General features: G+C 42.3%; 1 protein-coding gene across 4 annotated transcripts in view; it reads left to right on the top strand.

The window, feature by feature from the left end:
* Jakmip2 (janus kinase and microtubule interacting protein 2) overlaps positions 1-18706 on the top strand; it is a 248800-nt gene that overhangs the window by 158448 nt on the left and 71646 nt on the right. For all 4 annotated transcript variants that reach the window (XM_004664740.3, XM_045132489.1, XM_045132490.1 and 1 more), the window contains exon 2: positions 12212-12487. In XM_004664740.3, the coding sequence (XP_004664797.1) occupies positions 12359-12487 (129 nt within the window). In that variant the 5' untranslated portion in view covers positions 12212-12358. The remainder of the gene's footprint in view (positions 1-12211; positions 12488-18706) is intronic.

The raw sequence follows: 18706 nt of genomic DNA on the forward strand, positions 1-18706 counted from the left end.
TCTGGTGAAGCCTTCATCATCCTTCAGCTGGACAAATGTGATAACATCTTCTCTCCATGCTGTTCCTCTATTCTTGTCTCTCCTGCCATCAGAATAAATAACTTTCTACACACTGCTGTGCTAGGGTGCTCACCTGTCAAGGAACTTCAACAGCTACCTTTGCTTACTGGAACATGATTGTAAAACTCTGATCTTGGGCTGTGGAGATGACTCAGTTTTTAAGGTACTTTACTGTAAAGCCTGACCATCTGAGTTCAATTCTCTATTACCTACATAAAGCCACATGCACACAGTGGTGCATGCATGTGGAGTTCATTTTCAGCAGCTAGAAGCCCTGGCATGCCCGTTCTCTCTCTCTCTCTCAGTAGATAGATATAGATACATATGTCTCTCTAAGTTTGCAAGTAAATAAAAACATCCTTTTAAAAACTGATCTTTAAGTTCTTTTTTCTAATTGCTTATTTTTAAAGTTTTTTTTTACATATGTAGATTGTATGGTGAGCATATTCCTTCACATACCCCATCTTCTTTTCCTCTTCTCCCTCTCATTAGTCCCTTGTGTCTCCCACACAGTTTTACTTCTGCTTTCATGACATATGCATACATATGATGGTATGTATCTATATAAAATATAGGAACCATAAATGAGAGAAAGAAGTATTTCTTTTGGCTTAATTCATTTACTATGATTATCATCAGTTTTATCCAATTGTTTTGCAAATGGTGTCACTTTATTCTTCACAGCTAATAAAATGAGGCTGGAGAGAGGGCTCAGCAGTTAAGAGTGCTCATTTGTGCAAAGCCTCACAGCCTGGGTATGATTCCTCAGTGCCCACGTAAAGCCATGTACCTAAAGTAGCCATGTGTCTGGAGTTTGTAGTGTAAGAAACTCAGTCATGATAATACACACGTTCTCTCTAATAAGCAGATGTAAATATTTAAAAATTAAATTTTTAAAAGTCCCTAGTAACAAAAACAGCATGGTACTGGCATAATAACAGAAACATAGACCAATGGAACAGATAGTGAAGACCCAGACCCCAGGTCAAGGACTACAGCTACTTGATATTTGACAAGGATGCTGATAAAGTGGATTGGAGAGAAGACAGCATCTTCCTTTACCAAATGGTGCTGGACAAATTGGATAACCACATGTAGAACAATGAAACTAGACCCACTCATTTCACCATACACAAAAATCAAGTCCAAGTGGATTAAAGACCTCAGTATAAGACCTGAAAATTTTCTCCTAGTGGAAGAAAAAAATAGGAGGAACTCTTTAACAATATAGGAGTGGGAAAGATTTCCTGAACAAAACCCCAGTAGCCCAGAAAATTAAACAATCACTCAATCAATGGGATCTCATGAAGCTAAAAATATTTTGCACGGACAAATGTACCATAAGCAGAGCCAAGAGATTACCCACTGAAGGGGAGAAAATCTTTGCCAGCTATAACACTGACAAAAGTGTAATACGTAGAACCTACAAAGAACTCAAAACTAAATGATAAAACATCAAACAACCCACTATAGCTGCTCAATACATTATAGCTAAGAAGTGGAATCTGTTAGGCCTTGAGAGGCCCAGGCGTGAGGCCTAATGGAACTCCCTGAGCCTACCTAAAGTTTGGCAACCTGTCTCTGGCCACCTAGGACTCAGCAACATGCCTAATGGCTTCTTGCCTGCCACTTCCGTGCAGCAGTTGGAATTATCATTTCAATAGGCACAGTTTACTATTGGCCCTTACCTCTTCCCCAATCCTAAAATCCCCTCCTTAGTCCCCAACATTATATAGGCAACTGTTTGTAACAATAAAGCAAGTTCCTGTGGGTTCCTGCTTCCACAAGACTCCTGACTCAGTGTGGATTTTCTCCAGTGACTAGGAGAGGTTCTGAGTTGTCCAACATCCACCCTTCTCCTCAACCCCTTGGGAGGAACCAGGTGGCCTGGTACTTCCTCAGCACTACCTACCTGCTGGGGAGGTTCCCGGCATCTGGCACCCAATGTGGGGCACCGGGAACCCAGCAGACTCGAGCCCCATGAGAAGCATTTGTTGAGAAGGTCAATTGGTGTGCGGGTGAGCGTACCCTCATGAGTTATGAGGCAGTCTTCATATTTAATGTGCTAAACTTTGCTTCTACTTGCTTGTCAGCATCTCTTCATTCTCTTTCTCTTTTCTTTCACTTTTGGTTTGCAGGCAAGCTGCATCTGCAGCTTTTGTACAACATGTTTACCTATCTTTTGGATCCTTGTGTTTGTGTTGTACTCATGTGTATGTGGGTTGCTATTGCCCTAATTTTATGGACATTTCTCTCTCAACTTTATAATATGGGGCAGTCTACCTCTAAATCCAATCCTGCCTTAGAATCTCTCAGGGCACTCCTAAAGAGTAGAGGGCTAGTTTGACTGATAATCAGGTTCCACAGACCTGCAATTGCGTTCTTAAGCTGGGGCCATGGCTGTCAGAAGGAGATCTCCTAGATTGGGACATGTGGGATAGGGTAGAGGCCCTTGTTTGTTGGGCACATGTGGAGAAGTGTCAAATACCCCCCTCAGGGTCCTCCCTATGAGCTCGGCCCTCAAGGACTGCTTCCCTCCAAGGTCAACCAAACATAAACAAAAGACAGAGGAAAAAGATAGTATACAGCCTGATCCAGCTACTCCTCCTGGAGATACAGCTTTAAAAACCCCAGAAAAGGGTACATCATTATACTCCTCACTCGATCCCTTTGAGAGTGCTCCCTGGCCTTCTGGGGGACCTCCTCCACTTCCTCCATCGATTAACCCTTTCTGGGTCCCCCATGGCCCCTTGTTCATATTCGTCCACCAAGCTGCCAGAAAATAAAGCTATTTTTTATTTCCCATCAATCTAATTCCTAGGAACACTTGCCCTGCTGCCTGGTATCCATGGGAAGCTCAGGACCTTAAGGAGCTTATAAAGGAAGTTTTGGAAGATAGACCCAACTCTCCTTGGGCTGAGACCTTATTACACTGACTTGCCCATCAACCTTGTACAACCCAAGATTGGAAAAATTTATCCAGGGCTATCTTGTCAGGTCCCCTTTACATTAAGTGATGTGCCTTTTTTAAAGACGAGTGCCATACACAGGCAGAACAAAACCAAAGTCAACAGCCCCCTGTGCCGATAACTTTTGGGATGCTTGCCAGTACCTCTGATCAATATGCTACAGGCACTCAACAGGTGGCTATCCCTGACCCATATATGGACCAGGTCAGGGAACTAGGCTTGGTGGCATGGAAAAGGCTTGATGAGGGACCCTCTGAATCACCCCCCTTATGGGTATTACTTTAAAAAGGAGTGCCCCAACAAGACAAAGCCTCCCCCACCCTCTGGGGGGGGGATGACCAATGCCCCTCGCACCTGCTGCCCTAAATGCAATAAGGGGTTTCATTGGGCTAGGGAGTGTTGGTCGAAGTTTGACATACAAGGAAAGCCTTTAAACTCCTCCTGGGACTCCCTCTAGCCCCCTTAAATATGGGGAAAGAGACCATGAAAGCCCATTGGGCCATCCCTCTGGTCCCTGGCCTTAGACCCAAAATTATTTTAAATATTGGCAATAAAAAATTCGAACTTCTCATCAACACTGGAGCAGACGGAATGGTCCTGAGAAAGGAGGAAGTGCCCCCCTCTTGGCAGCTTGTGCCCAGCCCTCCCATACTGGGAGTTGGTAGGCAGTCCACCTCCTGGGAGACTGCCACATTGCTCCCTTGGACTGACCCAGGTGGGGACAGGGGAGAAGTCCATCCTCTCATGGTGACTGGGCTCACTGCTATCTTATTGGGGCAAGACATCCTTGGAGATGCTGAGGCTTTCATCACTACTGACCATAAGGCCTTTTATAATGATTTGTTAGATAAAAAGGAATATCAACAACAGTTTGAGGAAGGGAGAGAATGTCATCCCAATTACTTCAATGAATAACCCCAATTCTAAGGGCCACTACCCAGCCCCAACCCCCATTTAAAATCCAGTGGAGATTGGGGGATCCTATATGAGTTGAACAGTGGCCTCTCCCTTCTTCTAAGTTACACCAACTCCACATATTTATTTATCAACAGTTGGAGGCCAGACATATCTGTCCCTCCACTAGTCCCTGGAACTCTCCTGTCTTTGTCATAAAAAAAAAAAAAAAGCCTAATGGGTCCTGGAGATTTTGGCATGATTTAAGGAAGATCAATGAGTGCATGATCCACTTCAGAACCCACCAGAGGGGACTCCCATGGATCCCAGCTATTCTCAATATATATCATATTACTATCATTGACATTAAAGTTTGCTTCTTTTCTATCTATCTCCATCCAGGAGACATGGAAAATTTGCATTTTCTGTACCCGCTGTTACTTTTTGTGGCCTAGATAGGAGATTTGAGTGGACTGTCTTACCTCAGGACATGGCTAATAGTCCACCCATTTGTCAATATTACCTGTCATCCATTTTCTCTTCCTTATCAATCTCCTCAATACCCTGTTTTATATTTACATGGATGATATTATTCTTGGGTGCCTAGATTCCTCCACACTCCAGGACCTTACCCATCAATGTCTAACTATCCTTCATAGTCACAGCTTTAAAGTAGCTCCTGAGAAAGTTCAAATTGTGCCTCTATTTAAGATCTTGGGCTCGATCCTTACCTTAGATACAGTTTCACCTGTTAAACCACAACTTTATATTTAGGATTCTTATACCTTGCCTCAAGTCCAGAAGCTCTTGGGAGAAATTAAATGGATGAGGCCTTGGATACCCATAACTACTGAAGAGCTGTCCCCTTTGTTTAACCTCCTAAAGGATCTTAACTTCTCCCCTCAGGTAATTTTGTCCCCTTGTCATCAACAAATTTTTCATAAGGTACAACAGGCTATAAATGCTACAGGCCTAAAGATGTTCAATCCTAATTTGCCCATCTCCCTCTACATTTTCTCTGGGGAAACATTATGCACTGCACTTTTGGCACAGGAAGGTGAGCCCATCCAATGGGTCCACCTCTCAATCGGTGGGGTCCCCAGAGTTTATTCTATAACCAACCAGGTTGATGATTGCATTATTAAGGGCAGAGACACCTCTGTCCATTTGTTGGCACAGAACCTCAACTTATTGTCACTCCCTTTAAGATAACAGATTTCACCTGGCTTCAGAGATATAATAACAGAGTTTCTAGGGCTTTTGAATGGTTTCTAGGTAAAATTGAATTTCATTATGACCCCCACAAATGGATCAGTTTTTTTCTCCATGGAAGCCCTCCAGGCCTTTTCTGTCTCAACTTAACCCTGAGTTTCTTACCGTGTTTACTGATGGAGGGTACCTGGGAGCTTCCCTAGTCGTACACCCTCCCTTAAAACAGGAAAAAGAGCCTATACCCATAAAGTCAGTCTCCCATGAGGCTGAGGGGTTAGCACAATTTAAAGAACTATTTGTTGTTGTTCTAGCTTTTGACACTATTCAAGAGCCGTTTAACTTGTTTTCTGACAGCCTTTATGTTGTTAATTTATCACCCAACCTGGTTGAGGCCCATATTAAACTGGACTCCAACCCTATTTCTCCTCTGATGATTCAAGCTCGTTCCCTACTTAAACAAAGAATTAACCACATTTCTCTTCAACATCTCAGAGGTCATAAAAAACTTACTGGTATTTCTCTCTCAAGGAAACAATTTGGCTGATAAAATGGCTTCTATGCCTCAGTGTAATACTATTACAGAAGCTACATGCTTCCACTTATTGATCCATGTCAACTAGAGAGGTCTCAAACACAGGTTTCGACAGGTACCAGTCAAGGACCTTAAAAAAATTGTCTGGACATGTAATCCTGTCAGCCTTTCCTCTGAGTACCACCCCCTTCAAACTACAGGAAGCAATCCTTCAGGTCTCCACCCTAATCATCTTTGGCAAATTGATGTCACACACTATTCTCCATTTGGAAAGCTTAAATATATTTTTCTTTCAGTCGATACCTTTTCCTGTGCCTGCTGGGCATCAGCACATGCTGAGGAAAAATCTAAACATACAATAAGCCATATGCTTCAATGCTTTGCCACCCTTGGACGACCTGACCAAGTTAAAACAGATAATGGCCCCTGCTTCATAAGCAAGGCCTTTGTAGATTCTCCAGACCTGGAAAATCTCACATTCCACAGGCATCCCATACAACCCCCAGGCCAGGCTTTCATTGAAAGATATAATCAGACTCTCAAGTTTCAATTACAAAAACAAAAGGGGAAATCCTTACCCCCACATGACCAACTAAAAAAGGCATTATTTACCCTAAATATTTTAAATTTTTCTAAAGAAAATAAACAATTATCCCCTTTTCAAAAACATTGGTCCTCATCTGTTACCTACAGCTCTATCTGGATAAGATGGAGGGACCTATTGACTGGGCTTGGCGAGGACCAGACCTGCTCCTCACAGCAGGGAGAGGGTTTGGATGTGTCTTCCCTCAAGACCTAAAATATTTGTCCCAACAAGGGTACACTGACAATCCCTTCTCCAGGGAGTGTCCACCCTGGAGGACTGTTCCTAAAATGGGCTTCATCCTGCTCTGGCTCTGCCTCTGATCTGGGCCTCCATGGCTTCTTGCAGTACAGTTGCCCATACGACCTTAAAAATTTTCTCAGCCACCTTCCCCATCCCCGTCCAGCTTTTCCCAATGTTTCCTCTGGAACTTGCATTTGGGCCCTGCCTTCCTTTAGTAATTCCAGTATAGATGTGGGGTACATTCATCCTTCCTTATGTACTTTTAACACAACTGAGCCCAGTGCTCAACGCTACCCGCCTTCTGGAATGGTTTATGTTTGTGGAGGTGGGATGGCCTATGACTTTCTGCCCACCAATTGGATGGGCCTTTGTGCCCCAGCCACCTTTATCCCAAATGTAGATATCATTCCTGGAAGCTAGATTGCCTGGCTGAGGTAGTCCTACAAAACTGGAGGAGACTAGACCTACTAATGGCCAAAAAGGGAGGCATATGCTTCTTTTTACAGGAAAAATGCTGCTTTTCTGCCAATAAATCAGGAATCATCTATAAGAAGATTAAGAGGCTCCAGGAAGACTTGGAGAGGAGGCAGTGGGACCTCCATGACAGCCCACTGTGGACGGGCTTACATGGCTTCTTACCCTACCTCCTCCCTCTACTTAGGCCCCTCTTTCCCCTCCTCCATATCCCACTGTTGGGTCTTGTGTAATTAACAAAATTACACAATTCATTTACCAGTGGCTAGAGGCAATATAACTCCATCAGGTCAAAATACATTACCACAGACTGGCTCAGGAATTAAGTTCCTCAGATGACCCACTGCCACCTCCTCTGCCCTCCATGTGACCAATGACTGGTAAGATCTCAGACTGACTGAGACAACATAAGACAGACCATGGAGTGGTTTCTCAGCGAGATAAACACATGGTACCCAGTGACCAGTGAGATCCCCAGTGGGGGACAACCTAAGACAGGGGCCATGGTGACTAATGCTCTTATAAAAACAAAAGGGGAAATGTTGGGCCTTGAGTCCTGGCGTGAGGCCTAGTGGAACTTCCTGAGCCTAGCTAAAGTTTGGCAACCTGTCTCTGGCCAGCTAGGACTCAGCAACACACCTAATGGCTTCTTGTCTGCCACTTCCATGCAGCAGTTGGCATTATCATTTCAAAAGTCACAGTTTACTATTGGCCCTTACCTCTTCCCCCATCCTAAAATCCCCACCTTCATCCCCAACATTATATAGGCTACTGTTTGTAACAATAAAGTGAGTTCCTGTGAGTTCCTGCTTCCACAAGTCTTCTGACTCACTGTGGTTGTTCTCCAGTGACTAGGAGAGGTTCTGAGTCATCTGACATCCACCCTTCTCCACAACCCCTTGGGAGAAACCAGCTGGCCTGGTCCTTCCTCATCACTACCTACCCACCGGAGAGGAGCCCTTCAGAATCAACCCAGGTGTTCATTGTTGGATGAGTGGATAATAAATTTGTGGTACATTTACACAGTGGAATGTTACTCAGCAATAAGAAAAAATGATACAATGAAATCTGTAGAAAAAAAATGGGACAAAATTGGAAGAGATCATACTCAGCAAACTCACACAATCACAGAAAGATAAATACTGCATGGTGTCACCTATCTGTGTTTCCCAACCTGGACCTGCTGGAGTTGCTGACATACCTCATAGGGAACTCAAGGCCCAGACAATAGGGATGGAAAGGTTTGCAGTGGAAGGGAAGAGGAGAGTGGGGGAAAACAAACACAAAACTAAAGCCTAAATGAACTACTACCTTAGAAACATTTGTCCTTGGAGACTGACTAAAAGATACATCCCTCCAAAGGAGTAAGGGAGGGTGGCACCTGAAAAGAAGGGTGCAAGACAGGGTGGGATGAAGCCTAAGCTTAAAAAACATTTTTCTTTCTTTCTTTCTTTTTTGTGTCTGGCCTGTAACTCCCAGTACCAGAAATCCATTGCTACCCACAATGAGTTGTTGTTCCAAAAGACTTACAAGGTCCCCAAATCAAGACAGGTTTCTGTCAAAGCACTTTATAACTGGCCTGAGGCAAAGGGTACAACTCTATTGCTGAAGACACCATTTGCTGCCAAAACAAAGCATGGAGAGACCTGGCTGGAATCCTGAAGAGAGCCAGTTCCTAGCTAGCTCACCTAGTGCTAGAAAACACTATAGGAGCCACTGGGGGAAAGTGACCAACAACAAACGGTCTGAGCAACCAGAGGTCTAACCTACTCAGAAGCAAACTTCCTGACAAGATGTACACACCAGTGTAACACTGTCACACAGCTTTCTGATTGGCTAAGAGATCTGCTCAGTGTAAAGGAACCCATGTCTGGAATTGGGAACCTGATCAGAATCCTATGGAGACAAAGATTATGCTATCCAGTGTCAAGCTCTCACTAGTCTTTGGCTAAAAGAGGGGTTACATACATCAAATTCTCCCTAAATTAATAATGCTTATCCCATTTAAACTATCCTAACTTCACTCTATGTTGGAGAATCTGTTTTTCTTTTCCAGAAGGTAATGAGTCACAAGGAGATAAACTACCCTCAAACTTCAGCCAAGCCACAGCTGAAGCTACAGAGGAATTGAGGAGATGAGCAAGAGTGCTGCTTCCATGGTGAACCTATAATGAGTGTCAGGGTGAAGGAAACAATACCCTGAGGATTCTCAACATCTACCAAAGCAGAAATCAAGAGGCTCCTAAGAACTCACCACTGAAGTAGACTTAAAACTCACCCATCACAGCTCAGGAAATTTTGTGGAAGAGAGGGAGGAAAGAATGCAAGATTCACAGGTTCAGACATCATGTCCAGAGGCATTCCTTCCCCCAAAAGAATATCTGACTGCTTCTCCCACAACACATAACCCACAATCCCATAGGGAATACCTGCAACCCCACTGATGAGGATCCCCAGCAAAATGGGGTCAGGGATGAGGGAAAAGACAGTACCAACACATTATGTATCCATATGGAATAAGGATAACAATAATATTTAAAATAAATTTTAAAATTCTGTTGAGTAGTGACTGTATCACACTTCCCTATCCAATCTTTTTGTTTTTATTGACAACTTCCATAATTGTAGACAAAATCCCATGGTAATTCCCTCCCTCTCCCCACTTTCCCCTTTGAAACTCCACTCTCTATGATATCCTGTCCCCTTCTCAGTCAGTCTCTCTTTTATTTTGATGTCATGATCTTTTCCTCCTATTATGATGGTCTTATGAAGGTAGTATCAGGAACTGTTAGGTCATTGATATTTGGACAATTTTGCACCTGGTTCTTTGGCTCTTACATTCTTTCCGCCAACTATTCTGCAATGGACCCTGAGCCACGGAAGGTGTGATTGAGATATTTCAGTGCTGAGTACTGCTCTTTCACTTCTTCTCAGTACCATAGTGCCTTCTGAGTCTTCCCAAGGTCACTGCCATCTGATAAGAGAAAGTTCTCTAATGAAAATGTGACAGTAGCATTAATATATGGATATAAACATTAAGAGAAGTGCTTGCTGGGCAGTTTGATGACTACAATATATACATTTAGCCAGACAGCAGCAGACATTATACCCCTAGGGCTCATGACTACCCCCGTTGTAGGTTTTCAGTATCAGAGATGTATTCCCTCCCATGGAGCAGAGCTCCAGTCAAATTAGTCAAATGGTTAGTTTCCCCCATAACAGACATGCCACGATTGCACCCACTGGCTCATTTTGCCTGGCTGGCCAAATATATGGCTGGCAGTGTCCACTGTTGGATATCTTCACTGGTGATTTCTCTCTTTCCCATTGAACTGCATGCAGCATGGCTTTTTACAGCTTTCTGTCAGCTGGTCTACCTGGAGGAGGTTTTCAACTCAGCTCCAGCAGGGTTTCTTAGTGACCTTGCAGCCCAAGTATGTGGAGTCTTCAGCAATAGGGTCTTACCTTCTATTCCTGCTGGGAAACCAAGAGCCTTGGGAATGGCCTGTTATGTTTTGGGGGCATCAGGGCCCCCTCTAGCCAACATCTCACTGGAAGGTATCCCTTCCCTGGTACTGAAAATTTTCTAGTAACAATTTATGGCTCCTGAGTATTCCATTGTCCAAAAAAGTAGGTTTCTATAAGACTTATTTATATCTTCTTAGATTTTGATTAGCCCTCCCTCCACCTTTCCTTTAGTCAATCTCTTCCCCTGACCTCACTTAGGCCTTTTCACACCTATTAATCTGTTCTTCTCTTACATATATATAATACCATCCTACTAAATACTCTCCTCTTTAGGTTGGTTCTGTGACTCAGCTATTGTGATTATTGCTGCAATAAACTTTGACATGCATGTATCTCTAAATTGTTGATTTAAATACCCAAGGTCATATGAATGATTTATTGTTAGGATTTTCAGAAACTTCCATCCAGATTTCCATAGTCAATGGACTAGTTGCACTCCCATTAGCAGTATATAAGGGTTGCTTTAGGTCCTTGTCCTCATGAGCATTGGTTTTTATTTATTTTTCTTAATGACTGCATACTGATTAGGATAAGATGGAATCTCAAAGTGGCTTTATTTGGCATTGCTCTGATGACTAGTGAATTTGAACACATTTTCATATGTTTATTGGAAGTTTGTATTTCATCTTTTGGGTGCTAGTTATTTCATTCACCCATTTATTGGTTGGAAACTTTAGATGTTTGCATAGTCTTTCTATTAATCTTTCAGCCATCAAATTTTTCCCATTCTGTAGGCTGCCTTTTCAGTTTATTAACTACTCTTTGCTTTGTTGTCCAATGTAATTTCATGAAATCCTATTTATCATTTGTTAACCCTATTCCCTGAGAGACTGGGAATGTTAAAAAGTCCTTACCTATGTGTGTATTTTGAAATATTTTCTCTATATTTTACTCTAGTAATTTTAGAGTTTCAAGTCCTACATTAATATCTTTGATTCCTTTAGAGTTGATTTTTGTGGGAGGTGAGGTATTGGGATCATTCTTCTAAGTGTGGATGTCCTTTTTTCCAAAACCATTTGTTAAAGAAGCTGTCTTCTCTCCCATGTGTATTTTTGGCATTTTTTCAAATGGTTTTAAATGTGAAGGTTTAAATCCATATCTTGTATTCTACTTTAGTGATCTACATCTGTTTTTGTGACAATATCATACAGTTTTGTTACTATAGCTCTGTAATAACTTGAAATCAAATGTGTTAAAACCTATTACATTATTATTTTTCATCAGGATTTCTTTGGCTACCTGGGAACTTTTGTGCTTCCATATGAATTTTAAGACTTTTCTCTATTTATGTGAAGAATGGTGTTGGAATTGTATTGAATATGTAGGTTGCTTTGGAACTTGGAATTCTGTCTCCTATTATCAGCAATATAGTAAAGTTGGGGGTATATGTGACTTCCTTTAACAAACATGTTCCTTATGGTTAGTGTATCAATGACTGAAATGGAGTAAAGTTAGAACAGTGGGCAGTGCAAAACAAATAGCTCTCTTCAATGGGAAAAACATGTTTGCAGTTTAAGGGTTTTGAGCAGAATATTGTTGAATTGGATGAAGCTTTGGGAGAAATCAGTGTACGTTCACTGCAAGGAGCAGAAGCAGCTCCATATGTAGAGATGCTCAGGAGGAGATTCCTGCAGGCCATATGGACTAAGGGAGGGTGAGCTGACCTTGAGCCTAAGCATTTGCCAAAGGGTCACTGCTTTTTCTGCCTCTTCTCAGGGCTTCCAGGACAACAGTTGAGGAGACCTTATCAAGGAGCACCGTGCAGTAGATGCTGATCCATCACACTCCAGGATAAGAAACAGTAACATGGCAGTACCCATTTGAAAGGATTAAAAAGTGAAAGACCCCACCCAGAAAGGAACAATGTCCAAGAAAGGGCGAAATAAGGGCGAGAAGCCCGAGGCACTGATTGTTGCCCTTCAAGCTGCCAATGAAGACCTCAGGACCAAGCTCACAGACATTCAGATAGAACTACATCAAGAGAAATCCAAGGTAAGTGGGGACTCACCATGACTGTGGCCTTGAGAGCAGCTCTAACTGTGTCTACAGTAGCAAGTGCATTTCTGCATGATGGCCCACCATAGTGGTTCTTACAATCTGCCTGAAGGTAGCAATCTCTGTGAACATGAGATTGTTTTGTATGTGGCTAAAGGGACCATAGCACTGATTACACAAGTGAGGTGAGCATGCTCACTGGGAGGACCTTTGTTCCCTAAGAAATCTGGTTCAGAAAAATGGAGACCACATCCTCCCCCATTACCTCTCAACACTTAGTAACTATATAACTTTAGCAAGTTACACACTAGTGCTTTGTAGGTTAATCTGCCTGCAAACTTCAGAGCACTTTTTTTCCTTTATTTATTTTTTTTTTGAGGTAGGGTCTCACTGTAGCCCAGGCTACTCACAGTGATACTAACCTTGGCCTCCTGAGTGCTGGGATTAAAGGCATGGGCCACCACACCTGAGCAGAGAGAGAGAATGGGCTCACCATGGCCTCCAGCTACTGCAAACTTCAGATGCATGCTCCACTCTGGGCATCCATTTTTACATGGGTACTGGCCAGGCTTTACAGACAAGCATCTTAACTGCTTAGCCATCTCTCCACTCCACAGATCAGTTTTTCATAAATATGTCATATCAGCTCACCCCCCTGTTTAACACCTTCTGGAAGCAGCATATCTTCTTTTCAGTCAAAAGAATTTTCACTGCTCAAGAGATGTTTTGGCAGTTCTTACAAAGCTTGACAGTCTGGTTCAATTCCCCAATGCCCATGTACAGCCAGATTCTCAAAATGACACATGCATCTGGAGTTCATTTGCAGTGGCAGGAGGCCCTGGTGTATCCCTTTCTCTCTCTCTCTCTTTCTTAAATAAGTAAATAATTTTTTTAAAAAAAGATTTTCCCTACCACCACAGAGGCTGTCTTCCCATCCCTTCTTTGACTTACCTCCCACCACATTCTCTTGATTATAGTTCATAGCAATGCAATTATCTATTTATGCCTATCTTTTCCCACTTAAGTGTAATGTCTGTGAAAGCAAAGACTTAGTTTACTCAGTATCTCTAAAGCCTAAATAATATCCACGTCTTAAAAGTACAGAATGTAGTTATTGAACAAATGAAAACTGGTTCATTATTTATATTTTTGTTTCTTCACCAGCAAAATATTATTACTGTGCCTTAGGGCTATAACAAGATATGAACTCGACAATTCATAAAATACTTAAGAGGATTAAGTCTGAATACTGTTAGCAAGTTCTTTGAGAGATATCTGAATTAGGGTAAACTCAAAAATCATTATTAATTTATTTTCCTTAGATAATATTAGTATTCTTTCTAATACTGTCTATACTTGAGTTAGTTGGCAAGTTTTAAAAAATAAATCACTTCTCTGAATCTCATCACAAAACATACATGACTTGATGGTATATAGTAATGGACACTACAAAGAAAAGTGATGGCTAGGAATGCACTTTAAAATGGCTAGTATAGGACTAGAGAGATGGCTTAGTGGTTAAGATGCTTGACTGCAAAGCCTATGTTCAAATTTATAGATCCCACATAAGCCAGATGCAGTGTTGCAAGTATGCAATGTCGCACATGCACACAAGGGAGCGAATGCATCTGGAGTTGGTTCACAGTGGCTGAAGGCCCTGTGTGCCCATTCTCATTCTCTCTCTCTCTATCTCCGTCTCAAAAAGATAAATTTTAAAAAGGGCCAATATAAAATTTACTTTTTTTTGCAACCTAGAGACAACTATATTGGCATAAAACTGCCTCATTTAGACAACTTTTAGTATAGTAATAAAACATTTTTCCATCAGAAACTAGTAACTCACAAACCAACAAACATCCTTATTCCATTTTATCCCACTTTTTAATTTTGCCTCATTATCAAGATTTATTTATTTATTTAGCCTCAACCTAGTTCCCTCATTGCAGCACCTATATTTAATGAGCTTTGGATTAATCAAAAGTTATTAGATCCTAGTTCAGCTAAGGTTGACCTTGGATAAATGAACTGCAATTAAACTTTATCAAGGAAATTTCCTAGTTTCCATGAAACAAAGTGAAACATGCTCTCATGTTACAAGGCATTAAATTGACAGTCAGAAGTCCCAGGCATCATTTAACTTTCTCTTTCCTTGGAAACAAATGTGATTGTCTCAATATCACTATCTGAAGTTCAGGTGCCTGGATGTGTTTCTGCACTTCTGTGTGTCACAAGAGAATAGCCTGGGGAGTAAGGAGGAGATGGGAATCCCAAGCCCCAAGCCAAGGCTTCAGATTCAGCAGGCGGGGTGAGGAGTAGAACTGGTGATCAGAACGGGTGATCCAAACGGAGGCGCCCCAGCCTTCAGTCGAGCAGGCGCCCTGTCCTGAGCGCCATTTGCCACTCACCACCTACAAATACATGGCTCGTGCCTTCTAGTTTTCTCTAGGGCAATGTAACATTTAAAGGGAGGCAAGGTCCTTTACTTTTAGTAAAGACAAAGTGATAGATGACATTCAAATGAATGCTTGACAGAAAACAAACACACTAGGATCTAAAGGAGCAGAAGCCTTGAGGTCCCCCACAAGTGCAATGTTCCACACATTCAAGCCAATTAAAATTAGTAACACTTGAGTATGGATAGAGCTGGTCATGCCTCCAGGGCCTAGTCTGATGTTTAAGTTATCAAAGTAGGGATAATCCCCCATTCTTCTGAGCAGGCGCTTTCAACAGGCCTCTGGCATGAGAACACAGCCTTCTGATGCCCTTTCCTTATGACCCATGTCTTTCTCCATTTCCCTGGCAGTTTTATTACAATCCAGAGCAGAAACTAGCCTGGTGAGCAAAGCCTGTCAGCTGCTGCTTCCACAGAGCAAAGGGAACATGGAAGGCAAAGCCGCCATAAAGAAGCTTCATGAGAGATGAGTGTGATGGTGTTTTCAAAGGACCAGTCTTAGGAGAGAGAACACGCTCAAAGCCAAGATGGCAATTTACACTTTGGTCCTGAGGCTCCCATGATAAAATGGCAATTTAGCTATTGGGAATGGAGTAAAAAGTGGGAACCTGTGGGCCATGGGCCATTACCCATTTTCCCAGCAAGAGAAATAATCCCACTGTACTTACAAGAATGGCCAGCATGCAGAGATCAAAGTTACTCATAAGGGCTTTGGCTGATAATATAAATAGCTACAACTTACCAAATGCTTACTATTCCTCACACCTCCCACAAGCATACTTCATCAGGTCTTAATGCCAGTTTTGCTAGAAGGACCCTTATTGATCCTGAGCAGGATTTGAAGTGTTTTCTATCCCTCATCTATCAAATTGAACAATAGGAGCTTCTATAAGAGTATCCGAGAGGACACATTTTTGAGTGACCAGTTTGTATCAAGCATTGGAGGTATATTACATCTCTTGTTCATTGTTGCTATTCCCATTTTATTGATGAAAAATGTAACTAACTGATAGGAAGTGCTCAAAATTACTGGATGAGTGAAGTTGTATTATTCTTTTAAAAATACTTTCCTGACAGCCCTGTATCACTCGTCATTGTTATATAGATGGAAGCTTAGGCTTGAATTAAAGAAATAATTTCCACTCGGGTCTTTCTTTTCCTCATACCAGAACTCTGATCCATTATACCATGACATTTTCTGATGCTTTTCTTTTCTGGGGACACCCTGAGGCCACAGTCCCATGTTCAGTCTGTATGGATATGAGGGATTGCTGTGAGAAGAGACATAAACTCATTGAACTCCTCAGGAGGGCACACTTCCCCTCAAACATGGACACCAGTTTCAGTAAGCAGAATGTGAGCACAGTGGCAGAATGGATGACGTGACAAACGCAGAGAGAGGGACACTGAAGAGGGGCTGTCAGGAGCAGGCCGAGGACAAGAGTGGCCCCTCTGACCACAAAGCATTTTGACACAGTCATCACAGCAAGCCTGAGTCAAAGGCAACCTGTGGGTACTGTTCTGAGGAAGAAAATCAGGTTCACATTGTTAAACTCTTTGCTGCCAGTGACAGAAGTACAGGAGACAAAATGAGCATTTTCTTCCTATCTAAGATACTGAAGATTGAAACTACACTTAAATGGCTGACTTCCCTGCCCTCTATCCCCTCTCCCCAACCCCACTCCACCAGGCACTATTAGAAAACCCATAAACTTTGTCTGTCCTCAAGTTCCACTGGGCTCAAGGTCCAAATCTGGCATGTGGTATTTCTTTATATCTGCCCCTTTGTTTCTGTTTTCAGGAAGCATAACTTTCTGAAGAGAAGAAATTAGGAAAGAAAGAAGGGAGAGAGTGGGCAGGTGTGGGGAGGTAGGGAGGAAAGGAGGAAGGGGTAAGAAGGAAGGATTCCTTTGCTCCCCCAGTTTGTGTAAGACGTCCTTTTTAGGAAGCCTGCTTGCTTGGATTGCTTTCCACTCCTCAGTCTTTTGCTTGAAAGCACTTTGGCTCCTAGGAATCCTTAAGCTTACCATGAATTTACTCTCCAGGCACATCCAAAGCAGATAATCCAAGCTAGAGCTTCTATTAACTTGACTTCCTTTGATAACCTTTCAGCCATTTCCTTACCTTTGATTCAACTCCAGTTTTTTTATCCTAGACCTCTTAAGATCACACAAAAGCTTAGCTCACCTCCATCTTTATCTTGGTTTACACTGGCTAAACTGGTATTACAACAGAAGAGAAAAACACAGTGTCAGGTCTGAATAAGGTAGTCATGAATTCTCCTTCTGTTGTACTCTAACTTTTTTCAAGCAGGGTTAAATTCTCCAGATTTTAATTTTTCTTCATACACTCTCTAAGGCAAAAGGATTTAGTAGCTGCAGTGGTATTGCAGTCAGGTTCACATTGCTGGCAGAAAAATACCTGACCAAGAGCAGCTTTTGGCAAAAGGGGTTTATTTTGGCTTACAGACTTGAGAGGAAGTTCCATGATGGCAGGGGAAATGATGGCATGAGAAGAGGGTGGACATCACCTCTTCACCATCATCAGGTGGACAACAGCAACAGGAGAGTGTGCCAGCACTGGCAGGGGAAAGCTGGCTATAATACCCATAAGCCCACCCCCAAAATACATCACCCCCAGGAGGCATTAATGCCCAAATCTATGTCAGCTGGGAACCTAACATTCAGAACACCTAAATTGATAAGGGACACCTGAATCAAACCACCACACTCTGTCCCTGGGCCTCATAAACTGATAACTATACATGATGCAAAATGCAATGCATTCAGTCTAACTTTCAAAGTCCCCATAGTTTTATAAATCCTAATGATGTTCACATCTCCCCATAATCCAAGGTCTTTTAACTGAGCCATAATAACAACATCAATAACAACCCCCCCAAGCCCAAAATGGTACAGAATAAACATTCACATTGCAACAGATGGCATTGGGAATAGCAAAGAAACATTCTACAAGTACAGTATTTAAACAGGCAAACATCAAACTCTGTAGTTCCAACAAGTCTCTGGAGTTGCAATCCTGCCCCTCCACCTAGGCTACTGACAGTGTTGTAAAACTTTATCTGATGGAAGCAGCTTTCCTTGGAAGCCATCTCATAGTCCTGGCATCTCCACTGGGTCTCCAAGCAGGTCATGTAACAAGCCTGATTCATACTGCTCATTGACATTTCCAAAAAACAAAACTGTGTTGCAAATTTAAGGATTCTCTTTTTCCTGCATTTATTATAATCCATAATACCAGGTAGGCTGCCAATTTGTTAATCCAGTGGCAAATAAAGCAGACTTTGAAGAGCAGGAGACTCCTTCAGCATTCATGCCCCTTCAAAATACTGCCTTCTTCCTGTTGTCCCAGTGCAGGTCAGCTGGCCCAAAATCAATGGCTATAATCTCTCAAACAATTGCAGCTGAACTGTGCTATATCCCTCTGTCTACACTAGTCCATTTCTATACAATGCAACCCTGCACAAGTTCTTAATACATTGGTTTAAAAGCAAGCCTCTCACACAAACTGCTTCTAACCCAGTCCAGGTAAAACTCTTTCTTACCTTCATAAACCAATCCTCACAGTCCACAGTTCTTACTGTATTCAGGTCTTTCAGACTCTTATCAGAGTGATCCATTATGCTTCACTTACAGCACTACAAGGTGTCTCTTAGGCCATGGTTTCACATGGTTCCACATCCTCCTGCAAAGCAGTTCCAAAAGGCCAAAGCCACACAGTCAGGTTTCTAGCAGCAGCAATCC

This window comes from Jaculus jaculus, chromosome 13 (assembly GCF_020740685.1).
Source record: "Jaculus jaculus isolate mJacJac1 chromosome 13, mJacJac1.mat.Y.cur, whole genome shotgun sequence".
In the NCBI taxonomy this organism is placed as follows: domain Eukaryota; kingdom Metazoa; phylum Chordata; class Mammalia; order Rodentia; family Dipodidae; genus Jaculus; species Jaculus jaculus.